This window comes from Hyla sarda, chromosome 5, assembly GCF_029499605.1.
Source record: "Hyla sarda isolate aHylSar1 chromosome 5, aHylSar1.hap1, whole genome shotgun sequence".
Classification (NCBI taxonomy): Eukaryota; Metazoa; Chordata; class Amphibia; order Anura; family Hylidae; genus Hyla; species Hyla sarda.
In genome coordinates this window covers 144,569,587-144,588,202 of record NC_079193.1, presented here as the reverse complement: position 1 = coordinate 144,588,202, position 18,616 = coordinate 144,569,587, and the positions used below count along the sequence as shown (strand labels likewise).

At 42.0% G+C, this 18,616-nt stretch overlaps 1 protein-coding gene across 2 annotated transcripts in view; it reads right to left on the bottom strand.

The window, feature by feature from the left end:
• NPSR1 (neuropeptide S receptor 1) overlaps nucleotides 1-18,616 on the bottom strand; it is a 199,996-nt gene that overhangs the window by 12,656 nt on the left and 168,724 nt on the right. Inside the window, exon 7 of one of the 2 annotated variants that reach the window (XM_056520440.1) lies at nucleotides 4,917-5,006. The exons of the other annotated variant lie outside the window; for it this stretch is intronic. Within the exon in view, the coding sequence (XP_056376415.1) occupies nucleotides 4,917-5,006 (90 nt within the window). The remainder of the gene's footprint in view (nucleotides 1-4,916; nucleotides 5,007-18,616) is intronic. 2 annotated transcript variants of the gene reach the window in all.

Genomic DNA, 18,616 nt, shown 5'->3' with positions numbered 1-18,616 from the left:
GAGTTGTCTGACAAGGCGAGGTACAGTATACAGAAGTGCAAGGCTGAAGCGTATTCAGATGTAGGCAGAGGTCAGGGCCAACATCATTTCATTACAATAGTAGGCAGGCGGTCAGAATCTGGGTGTAGCACTACAGGTACCAAGCAGATGTAACAGAACTATACAGCAGTCAGAAATGGCCTTACACAGAAGCAGCCAATGGAAGGAAGGCTGCAAGACAGTGGCACTATAAAAGTTAACAATTCTAGCTGCAAGGCAGAAGGGTGTGGAAAAAATCATAGGAACACAGGGAAGCAGTATAGCATTGTATTCAGCTAGAAGATTTGCTGGGTCACACCAGTGCTGCACATGGATTGCCTAGCAACATGGTGTGATCACTGCTAAGGTAGAGAAGGGTGCAGAGGCATGTATCAGTTCGTAAAAAGACCATTAGTGACACCCTTCCACTTAATTTGGAATAGTAAAGTGCGGCGAGCGTCATCTGAATCGTGCATGGACCGCACAGACCTTGCAATCCCCCATAGACAGCAATGTCTGTGGAGTAGATTTCACTTCAAAGATTATTCTTTTTGGAGGGAGAATTTCAGTGGCGGAATGTATGAAATCCTGTAGTGTGCACAGTCCAGCGAAATCCCATTGACAATGAGATTCAGCTGTGCCTTGATTTCCTAGCTAAATTTTAAAACGGAATTGCGGTTGGAAAATTCGTAATGTAAACCCGGCCTTAAAGCTCTGGATTCAAGGATAGACAATGCATTGGCTAAATATGTATGTGAAGAAATATAAGAATAATCACAGTTGATTATTTGGGCACTTCCACTATCCTCCCCCACCCTTTCTTTTACTTGTTAAATTTTCCCTTAGTTAAGTTCCCAGTTGCATGTATTTATATTATCCGGTTTGCAATAATCCCACTTAAAGATCTAGTTAAGATATTAATGAAGTACTATATGAAGTACATTTTTAATATACTTATTAATAAAATGTTGTAACTTTATGTGTTAAATCAACCCCTAAAAGTTTGGCCTCCAGGGGTCCTTCTTCTGGTTCTGCCTGCAGTCCTTGTAGCAGATTGTCCCCGCAGCAGCCTGGCAGAGACAAAAGTCAGGAAGTGCAGGTAGGACTTCAGCTCAGCACAGTGTATAGAGTGTACAGAGCTGAATATTTCAGCTCTCTTTCCATTTGAGCTGAGCTAGACTGTAGAGCCGTGTTGCCTTCTGTGCATAGTGCAGAAAATTTGTGCTGGATATTGTGCTAAATAATTGTGCTGGGTATTTCTGCTCCTTTTGCAGCTGCTGGGCAGAGCTAACATGCTGTAGAGTTTGGTGCACAGAGCTTAGAAGGGTGTGTGTAGTCTCAGCCAATCACAACCCATCACACACTGAACTGATCTAGGCCGTGTGTTCAGAGCAGCATAGCAGAGTAAGGGAAAAGTTATCCCCAGCAGTGCTTCAGATGATATCACACCTGTTGGGGAACAACCCTTCCCATTGTGTGGAGCTGACTGAAACTGAGCAAAATATATACAGCACAATATCAAGGTAGAAAACAATAAATAAATAGATAAATAAAGGCAGGTGGTAGTTTGTCATGATGGAGGCAGTGAATAGGGAGGAGCGGCATATTAAAATTCGCGATATTTTGCGAATATGTGGATGAATATTCATCCTATATTCGTGAAATACGTATATTCGACATATTTGTGGTTATTTTCGCTTTGCGTAAATGCACACGCAGATAACTATCTACATATCTATCTTTCTATATTATCTATCTATCTCCTAATTCTTGGTCTATTCTTGGTCTATACAGAAGTGATAATGGGTCTATGACATTTTTCATTTTGAATATTGTCATGCCATATTCGCGAATATCGTCACTATCTATCTACCTATCTAATTTTAATGACAATATTCGAAAATATGAGGATATTCGCGAATGCTCACATATTCGCATATTCTCATAGTCGCGAATATTCGCTCTCCAGTCTAATACAGTAAATAGTATAGGAGCCTTCTTTAGACCACAAGCTGGAAGCAGGGGGATGAGATCACTGTGATGTGTTCTGTGTGAAGAAAAATTACGACTATATAGCGCTATATTCGCTATATTCACAAATATGCAAAATTCGCATTTAATATTCGAATTGCGAATATTCGCGCTCAACACTAGCAGTGAACTGGGAGGATTAAAAAAAATGTATCAACTTCATGACTATTTAAATGCACTTAAGAACCCCACAGATCAAAAGATTCATTTGTAGCATTCGACAATTTTGATATAATGTATTTTATATAATTATTATAATTTTTTTCTATGCTGTATTTCTATTATTTAGTCTTAATTACAGTATTCTATGTTTCCATGTTTTGTTTTGTTTTGTCTGTTCTGAACTGTGCTGTAACTCACCATACCCCAGCTGACAGGTTTCCATTAGATCCTGGTAGCTTATTTAAGCATGTGATTTGTTTCCAATGCTTAGCCATACCCTGTTTCCAGCAATGCAACATTTAAGGGTTATTCCAGATGGTAAATTTTATAAATGAAAGTGCTCAGGGTGAATTGATAAAGAAAAACATGTACTGCTGGTGCCATTATACAGTGCTAGTCCTCACTGCCATGTGCACTTTTTTTCCCCCCTAAACACACAGGAAATTACACTTATCTAATTATCAGTTGTAGCAATGACACACAGCAAGTAATTGGAATTTCCTATATGTCAACAGGAAGAGAGGAAGTGCTCAACAGCAGAGACCGGCATTGTCTGAATGCCACTGGCAGGGTATCTGAGGCAGGTGAGTACATGTTTTTTCTTTATCATCCCACCATGACTCAAAGCTCATATCTTGTGCTGCTATTTCCAAAGGGCTTATCATGGTTGGCTATATAAACCCAGCTTGTAGTGTAATTCATACCCTGATTGTCAGCACGGTCCAGCTTCTTTTTCCTGCACACTTTAACTCAAGACACCCTGTCCAAAGGGTATTCTAAGTCTGTTCTGTTGGTTTTAATCCAGTCTGCTACTGGACTGTCCATACTCTAGTCAAACTCCTGGGACCATATTTCAGGCCTGTTCCTGTAGCTAAAAATATTTAATGGAAAAGCAGTTGGAAGATAAGGAAGTCAGACAAAAGCAAGGTAAGATAGAACCATAGTCAGAAAACAGGCCAGGACTATAAGGATCCTGAGACAACATTTAAGGATGAGATAGACAGTAATCTAGTAACATGGCAAAATAAACCCCTTAAGGACGCAGCCCTTTTTCACCTTAAGGACTGAGCCCTTTTCCGCAATTCTGACCACCGTCGCTTTACGAATAAATAACTCGAAAATGCTTTTACCGAATATTCTGATTCTGAGATTGTTTTTCGTGACATATTCTACTTTATTTTGGTGGTAAATTTTCAGCGTTACTTGCATCCTTTTTTTGTGAAAAATCACAAAATGTCATTAAAATTTTGCATTTTCCTACCTTTGAAGCTCTCTACTTGTAAGGAAAATGGATATTCCAAATACATTTTATTTTTATTCACAAATACAATATGTCCACTTTATGTTGGCATCATAAAATGGACATATTTTTGCTTTTTGAAAAAATTAGAGGGCTTCAAAGTAGAGCAGCAATTTTCAAAAATGTCATGAAAATTGCTAAATTTGAAGGGACAGATGTTACAGAACTACAACTCCCAGCATGTCTGGGCAGTCTAGGCATGCTAAGAATTGTAGTTTGGCAACATCTGGAGGGTTACCATTTGGGCACCACTGTAACAGTGGTCTCCAAACTGTGACCCTCCAGATGTTGCAAAACTACATCTCCCAGCATGCCCAGACAGCCTTTATTTTCACTTTCATTTCTCCCCCCAAACCCCCCCCCACCGTCATTTCCCTACCTGCTCCTGTCTCCAGCGACGATCGGGGGTCCCCACGCATCTTCTCCAGGTACTGGCCTCCATCTTCTCCCCACGTTCCCCACGACATCCAGTGGTGGGCAGAATGGTGGGTTGCCATGGCAACCCACTGTCCTGCGCTGCCATTGGTCAGAATCAGTTCTGACCAATGGCAGGGGATAGGAGGAGATCGCAGCACTGCGACCTCGCTCCTAGCCCTCAGGATGATCGGGGCTGTCACTGAGTGCTCCGATCATCCCTATTTTCCAGGTGATTGGGTCACCAGAGACCCGATCAGCCCGGAATAGCAGAAAATCGCATGTCTGAATTAACATGCGATTTTCTGCGATCGCCGACATGGGGGGTCTCAGGACCCTCCTGGGCGATGTGCCGGGATGCCTGCTGAATGATTTCAGCAGGCATCCCGGTCCCCAACCGGCTAGCGGCGGGGACCGGAATTCCCACGGGCATATGCATAAGCCCCACGTCCTTAAGGACTCGGGATGCAGGGCGTATGCATACGCCTGGCGTCCTGAAGAGGTTAAAGTCAAAGTTAGGGTCAAAGCCTCTGCATCAGGAACAGAGTCAATACAAAAAGAAGGAGTGAAAGTCAGAAAAAGATATTTTCCTTAAGAGCTACTGTCATTAGGGAAAACTTTTCACATGTTGCCCACACGTCATAAGTTTTGAGCCGGGTAAGCAAGTGGCAGCAAGCTGCTCACTCTCCGGGCGGGCAGCAGATTCTACCTTTTTTAATGCACAAGTCTGCAAAGAGTTATTTTCTTTATTTTTAGCTAAATTCATGTTATTTTTCGGAAACTGTTCAAATCCTTTGAGTGTCACATCCAGTCGTTTTTCTTTCCCCATTACACATTTCTAGAAGGGTTCAAATTTCTGCTACCTCTAAAGGTAGGAACACACAAAGTGGTTGTATTGTGGCTTGGCCATATACTTGCCATTTTAGCCATTTTGCAATTAGGGTGCACTCTTATCAAAACTGGAAAGTAAAACAAAATTAAATGTACTTACCAAGAATGACAACGATGCTATATTTTATTGCTTTCATTTTTGCCTTTGATATAAGTCCTCGATGACTGTAACTGGTAGAAAAATTACCATCTAAAAAAAAGACAACTAAGCATTACTAATGCAGAAGACGTTAACAGATTTACATTACACAAATAATTAACAATAATGTGTAACGAAGGCATCTGCAAATAATAACGGTTATACTAAACTGCAGCATCTGTGACAAGCAGACCTGTGAAAATAAGTCTGTAGTTCTTTACGGAATACAGAGGCCCCCCACCGCAAACTAAAACGATCAGTAAATAGATTAAAAGACACAGATTTTCTGTAGTTTTTATGTTTTTTTTATGTTCTTTTCATATTTTTTTTGCTGTAAGTAATAGTACGCTTCATTATATTTTTTGATCTTAGTAGTCCTCTCTATTCATCATCAGCATGAGAATTATACAAACTACAATCCAAAATCAACGTCTTTTAACCTGGAATTTTTTTGGGAGCTGACAAAGCCCCATTAGTCTATAATTGCATTTGGTTTTATCAGCCACAAAAATTGCCAGTTTTTGTAAAAAAAAATCATTCTAGAAATAATTAGAAAAAAACATATATTTTTATTCCATTTTTCTGGCCAATTAATAATTTTTATGAACTTTTTTTTTTACATTTCTACTTAAAAACAGTCAAAAATATACAAGGTTATTTAATGTAATGACCATTGGAATTATGCTTCTTTTGTGTGCACTGATGGACAATTTTCCATAGATCTTAATATAACACATTATGAAATAAGAAAAACTTTCAGTTTTTGAACCATAACAAAAATGCAGATTGATCAAAAATAAATGCTGACTTTAACCCCTTAAGGACCTAGGGCGTATGGATACGCCCTGGCTTTCTGGCACTTAAAGGGTAGCTCCCACCATCTTTTTTTTTTTTTTTTCTGTCCCTGCCTATTGCCCATCTATCCCTCCCTGCTTTTAATTTTATTTTTACTATATTAAAAATACCTCTTTGTCTGCCTGGTAGTGTGCTCACTACCAGGCAGACTTCCACAGCAGGCACCACGTCACTGATGCCCTTAGTTCATCTATACAGAGTGCCTCCAGCTGTTTCACCACTACAAATTCCAGCTTGCCCTGACATCTATTGGCTGTCAGGGCATGCTGGGAGTTGCAGTGGTAAAACAGCTGGAAGCACCCCGTGTTGAAAACAATAAATGCTGCCGCGCTACCCCCCCCCCCACCGTGTTGAAAACAATAAATGCTGGCGAACTACCCCGTTCCCTCCCCCCACCCCCCCGTTGTTAAAACCCCGAGCCCCGCTCTCCCCCAACCCCCGTTTACAATCATGATCCCCGCTCTATTATTCCATACTTACATACTGCAGAGTCCGGCAGCGGCGTGCAGGGGCGGCAGCAGCAGCGGCTTCATGTGCGGAAGGCGGGGCCGGCGTGTCAGGCCAGGGAGCCAATGCGCTCGCTCCCACCTGTCTGATTGACAGGCAGGGAGCGAGCGCAGGCTGAATGAAAAAGGACCGATGCCAGGCCGCATCAGTCCTTTTTCAGATGTGACGTCACGCCAGCCTGCAGCCGGCCACTAGGAGGGAGACCCCTAGTGGATGGTTTTCAAACATAAATTAGAACATGTTAATTAAAATTTTTTTTTTAAAATATATTAGAGATATGTTGTAGTACATATGTACTACAACATATCAAAAAATAATGTTGATGACAGTGCCTATTTAAGGACCCAGGACGTATCCATACGCCCTGGGAATTTGGGATTTCGTTCAGCAGGCATCCCATGCAAATGCCGAGGGGGGGTCATCAGACCCCCCCTGTCGGCGATCGCGGCAGATCGTCAGTGAATTCACACTAACGATCTGCCGGGATTCGGGTCATACACCCCTTATCACCCACTGTATCTATGGGGAGGTAGCGATTTCGTCATCCCCCCAGTAGCGCTGCTGTCCAGCCAATAGCAGCCGGCAGGGGAGGGGTTCACTGCATCTTCTTGCAGCTCTGCCCGTTAACTGAGTTCAGTCAGCGGGCAAAGCTGCTCAAAGCCCCCTCAGGGAAGAAGATCTGCAGGGACAGAGCAGGGAAAGAATACACTCCAGGGCAAGGTCCCCAAGGGTCCACCACAAATTTATCAGTGTGACCCAGGCCCTATTAGGGGTTCAGGGCGCTGCATTGGCCCCCCATTTTTTTTTTGTCCGCAAATTTTTTTTCCTCCCTTATATAACTGTGTGTGATTTCTAATCACACACCGTTATATCTAATAGTTACACCAAGCACTCACTACATACATCCCCGCCCCCCCCACACACACCCTCCCCCCCCCCCCCACCGACTCCCCATAACTTTTTCAACTATTTTTTCAGTGAGAGCCTGGTCAATCTAATGGTGGAGCAGACGAATCTGTACGCCAGGCAGTTCTTCGCCCACCACCCTAATTCTTTGGCCAGGTTCAATGAATGGTACGCCATCAGTGCAGCCGAAATGAGGACATTTTGGGGCCTCGTGCTGCACATGGGCCTGGCCAAAAAGCCAAGTGTCAGGCAGTACTGGAGCGGGGACGTCCTATACCAGACCCTGCTGTACAGTATGGCCATGGCACGGAAGCGGTTCAAGGCCATTCGGAAATGCCTTCATTATGCATTATAATGAGGCATGTCCACCCCGAGGTGATCCCGCCTATGACCGTCTTTACAAAGTGAGGCCGGTCATCGATCACTTTGGGGCCCAATTTTTGGAGGCCTACGTACCGCTTAGGGAGCTCTCTGTAGATGAATCTCTCATCAGTTTTAAGGGGAGACTCATTCCGCCAGTATATTCCCTTGAAGCGGGCGCGGTATGGTGTGAAGCTTTATAAACTTTGTGAGAGTACCTCCGGGTACACTTGCAAGTTTAGGGTGTATGAGGGACAAGATTCCCATATTGAACCCCCAGATTGTTCCCCCACTCTGGGTGTTAGCGGTAAAATAGTTTGGGACCTTATGTACCCATTGCTGGATAAGGGTTACCATGTGTATGTGGACAACTTTTATACCAGCATCCCTCTGTTCACATCCCTTGCCGCCAGATCCATGTCCGCTTGTGGGACCGTGCAGAAGAATCAGAGAGACCTCCCTCTAAGTTTTCTGCAGACACCTATGCCCAAGGGTGAGTCCTGTGCCCTTGCCCATGAAAACCTTTGCTGGTCAGGTATAAGGATAAGAGGGATGTCCTCATGCTGACCACAATTCATGGCATGGCAGCTCACCTGTCCCTGTGCGAGGTACCAAAACAACGGTCCTTAAGCCGGATTGTATTCTGGACTACAATCGGTATATGGGGGGAGTTGATCTTTCTGATCAAATCCTGAAGCCATGTAATGCCATGCGGAAAACACGTGTATGGTACAAGAAAGTTGCGGTCTACTTGGTACAGGTTGCCATGTACAACTCTTTTGTACTGTACCAGAACGCTGGCAGCACAGGGACATTCCTCCAGTTCCAAGAAGAAGTCCTAAAGGCCCTGATCTTTGATGACCGGGAAAGAGCAGGCCGGAGTTCAGAAGGAACTGAAGTAATAGGTGCCAGGATCGTCCCATGCCAACACTTTCCAGGTGAGATCCCCCACACTGGAAAGAAGGGACGAACCAGAAAAAATGCAGAGTGTGTCACAGGAGGGGGATACGGAAGGATACCACCTATCAATGTGACACTTGCCCCGATCATCCGGGCCTCTGCATTAAAAACTGCTTCAGGGAGTATCACACTTCCATGCGGTACTAAATTTTCCCTTTTCATTTGAATTTTCCATAATTTGACCCCAATGTACCAAGTCCAGAGTACATTCCAAATTTTAACCCCATAAAGCCACTAAATTGCCCCCAAAAAAAATTCTGCAAAAAATAAAAAATAAACTGATAAGACCTAAGTGTTTTTTTTTTTTTCTTAAACGGGTCATGGGTCACTGAGTCACTATCATCGGGGAATTTTTATGTTGTCTCAAATGCGCAGCGCTCTCCCTCCACCTGAGCGGGGTGCGCATTTGAGGCAACAGGTTAGGGACGGCCTCACACATCACATTCCCAGAATGATGATTCAGAGCATAGGGTTTGGGGTGGGCATATTCTTTAGTTTTGGCTATGCTCTGGGTCATCATTCTGGGAACATAACCTGTTTTATAATTTTATGTCCCACTGTACCCCATTTTAGTAATTTACCCCATGTAACGTTTATTAATTACCCCATGTAATGCCCCTTGAGGGGGGTCCCACTGCTCTGGCTCCACAGGCAGCGATTTCGAAGCTAAAGGCCCCTGACTGCACTCCTGTTCTTCTGTGACCGGTCCAGATATGAGGTACGTCCTTATTCCAAAGAAATGTATTTACAAATAACATTTTTTTTGCTGTTCTGGCACTAAATATTACATGCCCCCCCATTTCAGCAAAATTAGCAAATGTGACTCCTTCACTTCTGAGCATTGTAATGCGCCCGCAGTGCACTTGACGTCCACACATGGGGTATTACCATACTCAGAAGAGATGGGGTTACACATTTTGGGGGGCATTTCTCCTATTACCCCTTCTAAAAATCTAAAATTTGGGGAAAAAATGCATTTTAGTAAAAAAAAAAAAAAATAATAATAATAATAATTTACACATTCAAAGTAGTCAAACACATGTGGGGTGGTAAGGCTCACTGGACCCCTTGTTACGTTCCTTGAGGGGTGTAGTTTCCAAAATAGTATGCCATGTGTTTTTTTTTTGCTGTTCTGGCACCATAGGGGCTCCCTAAATGTGACATGCCCCCCAAAATCCATTTCTGCAAAATGTGCTTTCCAAAAGCCAAATGTGACTACTTCTCTTCTGAGCATTGTAGTGCGCCCGCAGTGCACTTTACGTCCACACATGGGGTATTACCATACTCAGAAGAGATGGGGTTACAAATTTTCGGTCGCATTTTCTCCTATTACCCCTTGTAAAAACGTAAAATTTTGGGGAAAACCAGCATTTTAGTGAAATTTTTTTAATTTTATTTACACATGCAACTTTAACGAAAAGTCATCAAACAACTGTGGGGTGTTAAGGTTCACTGTATCCCTTATTCCGTTCCTTGAGGGGTGTAGTTTCCAAAATAGTATGCCATGTGTTTTTTTTTTTTACTGTTCTGGCACCATAGGGACTTCCTAAATGGGACATGCCCTAGAAAAACCATTTCAGCAAAATGTGCTTTCCAAAAGCCAAATGTGACTCCTTCTATTCTGAGCATTGTAGTGTGCCCACAGTGCACTTGACGTCCACACATGAGGTATTACCATACTCAGAAGAGATGGGGTTACAAATTTTCGGTCGCATTTTCTCCTATTACCCCTTGTAAAAACGTAAAATTTTGGGGAAAACCAGCATTTTAGTGAATTTTTTTTTATTTTATTTACACATGCAACTTTAACGAAAAGTCATCAAACAACTGTGGGGTGTTAAGGTTCACTGTATCCCTTATTCCGTTCCTTGAGGGGTGTAGTTTCCAAAATAGTATGCCATGTGTTTTTTTTTTTACTGTTCTGGCACCATAGGGACTTCCTAAATGGGACATGCCCTAGAAAAACCATTTCAGCAAAATGTGCTTTCCAAAAGCCAAATGTGACTCCTTCTATTCTGAGCATTGTAGTGTGCCCACAGTGCACTTGACGTCCACACATGGGGTATCACCATACTCAGAGGAGATGGGGTTACAAATTTTGGGGGGCATTTTCTCCTATTACCTCTTGTAAAAATGTAAAATTTGGGGGAAAACCAGCATTTTAGTAAAAAATATTTTTTTTTTTCATTTACACATCCAACTTTAATGAAAAGTTGTCAAACATCTGTGGGGTGTTAAGGCTCACTGTACCCCTTGTTACATTCCTTGAGGGGTGTAGTTTCCAAAATAGTATGCCATGTGGGTTTTTTTTTTAACTGTTCTGGCACCATAGGGGATTCCTAAATGCAATATGCCCTAGAAAAACCATTTCAGCAAAATGTGCTTTCCAAAAGCCAAATGTGACTCCTTCTCTTCTGAGCATTGTAGTGCGCCCGCAGTGCACTTGATGTTACCATACTCAGAAGAGATGGGGTTACAAATTTTGTGGGGCATTTTCTCCTATTACTCCTTGTAAAACATTTTAATTTGGGGGAAAACTAGCATTTTAGTGAAAAAAAAATTATTAACACATCAAACTTTGACATAAAGTCGTGAAACACCTGTGGGGTGTGAAGGCTCACTGTACCCCTTGTTACGTTCCTTGAGGGGTGTAGTTTCCAAAATAGTATGTCATGTGTTTTCTTTTTCTTTTTTGCTGTTCTGGCACCATAGGGGCTTCTTAAATGTGACATGCCCCCCAAAAACCATTTCAGAAAAACTCACTCTTCAAAATCCCATTGTCGCTCCTTCCCTTCTGAGCCCTCTACTGCGGCCGCCGAACACTTGACATACACATATGAGGTATTTCCTTACTTAAGAGAAATTGGTTTACACATTTTAGGAAGATTTCTCTCCTTTTACCCCTTGTAAAAATTCAAAAACTGGGTTTCCAAGAACATGCGAATGTAAAAAAATTGAATTTTCTCCTTCACTTTGCTGCTATTCCTGTGAAACACCTAAAGAGTTAACACACTAACTGAATGTCATTTTGGATACTTTGAGGGGTGCAGTTTTTATAATTGGGTCATTTGTGCGGTATTTCTAATATGAAGGCCCTTTAAATCCACTTCAAAACTGAACTGGTCCCTGAAATATTCCGATTTTGAAAATTTTGTGAAAAATTTGAAAATTGCTGCTGAACTTTGAAGCCCTCTGATGTCTTCCAAAAGTAAAAACATGTCAACTTTATGATGCAAACATAAAGTAGACATATTGTGTATGTGGATCAATGTATAATTTATTTGGAATGTCTATTTTCCTTATAAGCAGAAAGCTAAAAAAATTATGCAAAATTTTCTATTTTTTCATCAAATTTTTGAATTTTTCACCAAGAAATGAAACAAGTATCGACAAAATTTTACCACTAACATAAAGTAGAATATGTCACAAAAAAACTATCTCGGAATCAGAATGAAAGGTAAAAGCATCCCAGAGTTATTAACCCCTTCAGGACCAAGCCCATTTTGGCCTTAAGGACCAGAGCGTTTTTTGCACATCTGACCACTGTCACTTTAAACATTAATAACTCTGGAATGCTTTTAGTTATCATTCTGATTCCGAGATTGTTTTTTCGTGACATATTCTACTTTAGCATGGTGGTAATTTTTTGTGGTAACTTGCATCCTTTCCTTGTGAAAAAACCTAAAATTTGATGAAAAATTTGAAAATTTTGCATTTTTCTAACTTTGAAGCTCTCTGCTTGTAAGGAAAATGTATATTACAAATAAAAATTTTTTTTATTCACATATACAATATGTCTACTTTATGTCTGAATCATAAAAGTGACGAGTTTTTACTTTTGGAAGACACCAGAGGGCTTCAAAGTTCAGCAGCAATTTTCCAACTTTTCACAAAATTTTCAAACTCACTATTTTTCAGGGACCAGTTCAGGTTTGAAGTGGATTTGAAGGGTTTTCATATTAGAAATACCCCACAAAAGACCCCATTATAAAAACTGCACCCCCCAAAGTATTCAAAATGACATTCAGTCATCATTTTAACCCTTTAGGTGTTTCACAGGAATAGAAGCAAAGTGAAGGAGAAAATTCACAATCTTCATTTTTTACACTCGCATGTTCTTGTAGACCCAATTTTTGAATTTTTACAAGGGGTAAAAGGAGAAAATGTATACTTATATTTGTAGCCCAATTTCTCTTGAGTAAGCACATACCTCATATGTCTATGTAAAGTGTTCGGCGGGCACAGTAGAGGGCTCAGAAGGGAAGGAGCGATAAGGGGATTTTGGAGAGTACGTTTTTCTGAAATGGTTTTTGGGGGGCATGTTGCATTTAGAAAGCCCCTATGGTGCCAGAACAGCAAAAAACCCTCACATGGCATACCATTTTGGAAACTAGACCCCTTGAGGAACATAACAAGGAATAAAGTGAGCCTTATTACCCCACAGGTGTTTCACGACTTTTGCATATGTAAAAAAAAAAATAAAAATTTTCACTAAAATGTGTGTTTCCCCCCAAATTTCACATTTTTGCAAGGGTTAATAGCAGGAAATACCCCCCAAAATTTGTAACCCCATCTCTTCTGAGTATGGAGGTACCCCATAAGTTGACCTGAAGTGCACTATGGGCGAACTACAATGCTCAGAAGAGAAGGAGTCATATTTGGCTTTTTGAGAGCAAATTTTGCTCGGGGAGCATGTCGCATTTAGGAAGCCCCTAAGGTGCCAGAACAGCAAAAGAAAAACACATGGCATACCATTTTGGAAACGAGACCCCTTGAGGAACGTAACAAGGGGTACAGTGAGCATTTGCCCCCCACTGGTGTCTGACAGATCTTTGGAACAGTGGGCTGTACAAGTTTTCATTTTCACGGACCACTGTTCCAAAGATCCGTCAGACACCTGTGGGGGGTAAATTCTCACTGCACCCTTCATTACATTCCGTGAGGAGTGTCGTTTCCGAAATGGGGTCACATGTGGGGTTTTGTTTTTTTTGCGTTTTTCAAAACCGCTGTAACAATCAGCCACCCCTGTGCAAATCACCTCAAATGTACATGGTGCGCTCTCTCTTCTGGGCCTTGTTGTGCACCCCCAGAGCACTTTGCGCTCACATATGGGGTATCTCTGTAGTCGGGAGAAATTGCGTTACAAATTTTGGGGGGCTTTTTTCCCTTTTACCTCTTGTGAAAATGTAAAGTATAGGGCAACATCAGCATGTTAGTGTAAAAAATTAAATTTTTTTACACTAACATTCTGGTGTAGACCCCAACATTTCCTTTTCATGAAGGGTTAAAGAAGAAAAAGCCCCCCAAACCTTGTAACGCAATTTCTCCCGAGTACAGCGATACCCCATATGTGACCCTAAACTGTTGCCTTGAAATACTCCAAAGTGAGAGCGCCGTGCGCATATGAGGCCTAAATTAGGGATTTGCATAGGGGTGGACATAGGGGTATTCTACGCCAGTGATTCCCAAACAGGATGCCTCCAGCTGTTGCAAAACTCCCAGCATGCGTGGACAGTCAACGGCTGTCCGGCAATACTGCGAGTTGTTGTTTTTCAACAGCTGGAGGCTCTGCTTTGGAAACAGTGGTGTACCGGACATTCTTATTGGGGGAGGGGGGCTGTGTAGGGGTATGTGTATATGTAGTGTTTTTAACTTTTATTTTATTTTGTGTTAGTGTAGTGTAGTGTTTTTAGGGTACAGTCACATGGGCGGAGGATTACAGCGAGTTTCCCAGCGCAAAATTTGCTGCATCTCAAGATGTGAGAAACCCACTGTAAAAGCCTCGCCCATGTGAATGTACCCTGTACAGGGGGGGGGGGGGGGTGCACCAGCTGTTGCAAAACCACAACTCCCAGCATGCATGGTCTGTTAGTGCATGCTGGGAGTTATAGTTTTGCAACAGCTGGAGGCACACAGGTTAGGAAACACTGAGTTAGAAACAGACAATGTTTCCCAACCAGTGTGTCTCCAGTTGTTGCAAAACTACAACTCCCAGCATGCCCAGACAGCTGAAGGGCATGCTGGGAGTTGTAGTTCGGCAACATCTGAAGGGCCAGATGTTGCTGAACTAAAACTCCCAGCATTCGAGGACAGTCAGTGCATACTGGGAGTTGTAGTTTTGCAACAGCTGGAAGAGCACAGATTGGAGACCATTATACAATGGTCTCCAAATTGGGGCCCTCCAGATGTTGCAAAACTACAACTCCCAGCATGCCCAGACAGCCAAAGGCTGTCTAGGCATGCTGGGAGTTGTAGTTTTCAGACTCCTAGAAGCAGCAGTGAAGATCTTCACTGCTGCCTCTGAGGACCATATACTCACCTGCTGGTCCGGTCACTGCTCGTCCACGTGGCCGGTCCCGCGCTGCTCCTCGGTCCCGCCGCTGCTCCAGGTAAGGCCGCCGGTCCCCTCGTGTTCCCCCCTATGCCGCAGGTCCCTGCGAGCCCCCGCAGCCATCGTCCCCCGTTCTGCCCGACTTCCAGGGGCGGGCAGTGCGGGGGATCTGAACTTTCACCCCAGATCACTGTGATTGGTCCACAGGGACCAATCACAGTGATCGCTGACCAGGACCATCAATGGATGGTCCTGGGGGGTGAAGCAGAAGTTGTCCCCTGCTGGAAACAGCGGGATTTCTGCCAGTTAACCCGTGCGATGCTGCGCATCGCCGGGTCAACTGAATGTCATTTATAAGCGCCGGGATGCGCGAACGCACTGCACAACCCGGCGTTTATATATGCCATTCTGCGGGAAGGGGTTAATGCTTGAAGTGACAGTGGTCAGATGTTCAAAAAATGGCCGGATCCTTAAGGTATATTTGGGCTGGGTCCTTAAGGGGTTAAAGTGTGTTAAGGTAGCCTTAAAGCCATAAAGTCATAATAACTCTTTTAAATGGCTCCAATTCTCTCATCTGTAAACATAACACTATAGAACATTTCAGTTGCCTGCCACCAACACCAAAAGTGGGTGCTTCACAAATAATTACCACAAATTATTATAAGGCTGGGTTCACACTGCATAAAATTTGGCACAAATTTTATTATACCAGCCAATTTGTTGTGAAATGTGCCGTAATCTGTAAAAATTTAAATAAATTGCAGTTGAATTTTAGCGGGATAGCCACGCTTAAAAAACAATGTGCCTGATTTGGGACTGAGTGCAGTCTTGTATTCTTTGTGTTTTTTTTTCCATAGTATTAACTAAGTTGGCGATTTGTACGTTGTGTGCACCCATCCTAAATGACAAGAAACAGAGCTCAAGATTTAACTTGGTTAACAGGTTTTCACTGGCTGAACACACATTATTAAAGGTTAAATAGGTATAAAAAGTATGGGTTCAATGATAAATATTAATCACAATTACCCCCAAATGCTCGCAAGAGCTCGGGGTAGAAACTCCCTTTTTATATACAACTCCCCTAAAACTTCACTTTTATTAAACTCAATATAAAATCAAGGCATGATAGGAACTAATATTAAAAATACAGTGAGATAGACTCTATATATTGGTGGATATCTTTCCACACAGTTAACAACCAAGTGGAAGCATATCGGGCTAACCACAAATTAGTGAAGAAACTCTCCACTTATAATAATGCTTAAGAGTCCAATATACTTACTTTAATCACCGAAACATGTAGAGGGGGGCTTTTTCAGTGTTTTTATCAACGTCATCAGGAGGTATTGAGGCAAGCGTACTTCCCCATGTGCCATGGGGGTATTTATGGACTAGGAGGCCTGTATAATTAGGGTGCGCCATTCCAATGTCCAATCATTATAGATGATACTGGAGCACCAATGATAAAATACAATGTCAGTAACCACAACTGACAACTAACCTATCCAGGTGTAGGATGTACATATGTCAAGCCCGCCTGTATATGACATCATAAGCTGTGCCACCTTACTTTGATCCTATGCGCATAGTCAATAGTGGTGTAATACTAGGTATAGCTATGCAGTACCCTGCTGGTATGGTCAATATATAAATAACACAAATAGAGAGACATAGCCGCTCATCCACCATTTGTATTTTGATCTACTTGCTTCTCAGCATAATTTACAAAACTAACAGGTTATTAGTATACATTTTGATCAAAAAGTACAAGCCCTCTCACCACGTCAAGGCCACCTAGACAGAGTGGGTCCCTAACTTAACACTGGCGCAGTGCCAGGTGGCAACCACCGCCTCCGAGACACCATGCCCATAGGGGAAGGACCCAGTGGCCAGGCAGCCCCACTGCTGCCCAACGCCAATGTAAGGTTAGGGACCCACTCTGACTAGGTGGCCTTGATGTGGTGAGTGGGCTTGTACTTTTTTGATCAAAATATATACTAACAGCCTGTTAGTTTTTTAAATTATGCTGAGAAGCAGGTAGATCAAAATACAAATGGTGGATGTACGGCTCTGTTTCTCTATTTGTGTTGTACATTTGTAGTCTCTCCCTTCTTTCATGGCCTACACTCCACTCCACCCATTCAGCCCAGGCGTTTTTATTAGCAGGAGACTGCATAAGGGTTTCCTCCCTACATTCTCCCAGCCCTCAGGTAGGGAGCACATGGTAAGTGTTCACACTGGTGTGGTTCTCTGTGGTGGCCATTGTTTCTGTGATGGTTTGTCTGTTGGGTGGAGCGGCTCAAAGCCAGGGGCCTGGTCGGGCAGCAGCGGGGCTGCCTAGTTACTGGGTCGTTCCCCGTGTGAGCATGGTGTCTCGGAGGCAGTGGTCACCACCCGGCGCTACGCCAGTGTAAGGTTAGGGACCCATTCTGACTAGGTGGCCTTGACGTGGTGAGTGTGCTTGTACTTTTTAATCAAAATGTAAACAACCTGTTAGTTTTTTAAATTATGCTGAGAAGCATGTAGATCAAAATACAAATGGTGGATGTGCAGCCATGTTTTTCTATTTGTGTTGTAAAAGGTATAAATAACACTGTTCTACTAATGCATAAACATAATATAGTCATATAGAATACAGTTATTCACTATTAGGAGCCAGGGAAGTATATCCACATCCAAATAATTATAGTAACCATAAATAACTTAATAAAGATCTATAAATTATTCATATGGGTAACTATGTATGACTTATGTGAATAATCAATATATATATCTTGTGTGCTTTTGTGGTATAATCATTGACTCTCATGTAAAAGGAATCAACACATAAGTGAATAACCACTATAAAACATAACAAAATAAATAATTAATAAAGGAATAATGATTCTAAATATAACCACCACACCAAAGTGATATGTACAAAATAATTAAATCCTCAAAATAAAAGTACTCAATAATACTACTAATTACTATACATTATGAGTGAGTAGACCATAGATATTAAGACTATATTACAATCTTACTAATGTTGCTCCAACACCAGTTGCAGACACTCTCATTATAATAACAAAATAATTGATGAGGAGGAAATTATAAACGGGGATCATGAAAAAGAAAATATATTAAACAAATTCTTCTCCACTATAGTCACTGAGGAAAATGAAATGCCAGGTGAAATACAGCGAGATAAGGTAAACTCCCCAGTACAGGTCACCTGTCTAACCCAGGAAGAAGTACAGTGCCGCCTACAAAAAATCAAAATACACAAATCACCAGCTCCAGATGGCATTCCCCCCCATGTTCTAAAGGAATTAAGTAATATAATAGACAGACCCCTATTTTTAATACTCAGGGACTCTATAGTGACAAGGACTATTCACCAGAACTGGTGCTTGGCAAATGTGGTGACAATATTTAAAAAGTGCTCAAAAGGTGACCCTGGGAATTATGGACCTGATAGTTTAACTTCTGTTGTATGTAAATTGTTTGAGGGTTTTCTAAGGTATGCTATTTTGGAGTATCGTGATAAAAATTTATATATGACTCCATATCAGCATTAGTGTTGAGCGGCATAGGCCATATTCGAATTCGCAATAACTTGGCGAATATATGGATGAATATTCGTCATATTCGCTAAATTCGCATATTTGCATTTTATTTTCGCATATGCGAAAATCCGTGTATGCGAAAATTAGCATATACTAAAATTACCATATGCGAAAATTTGTATATGTAAATTTTC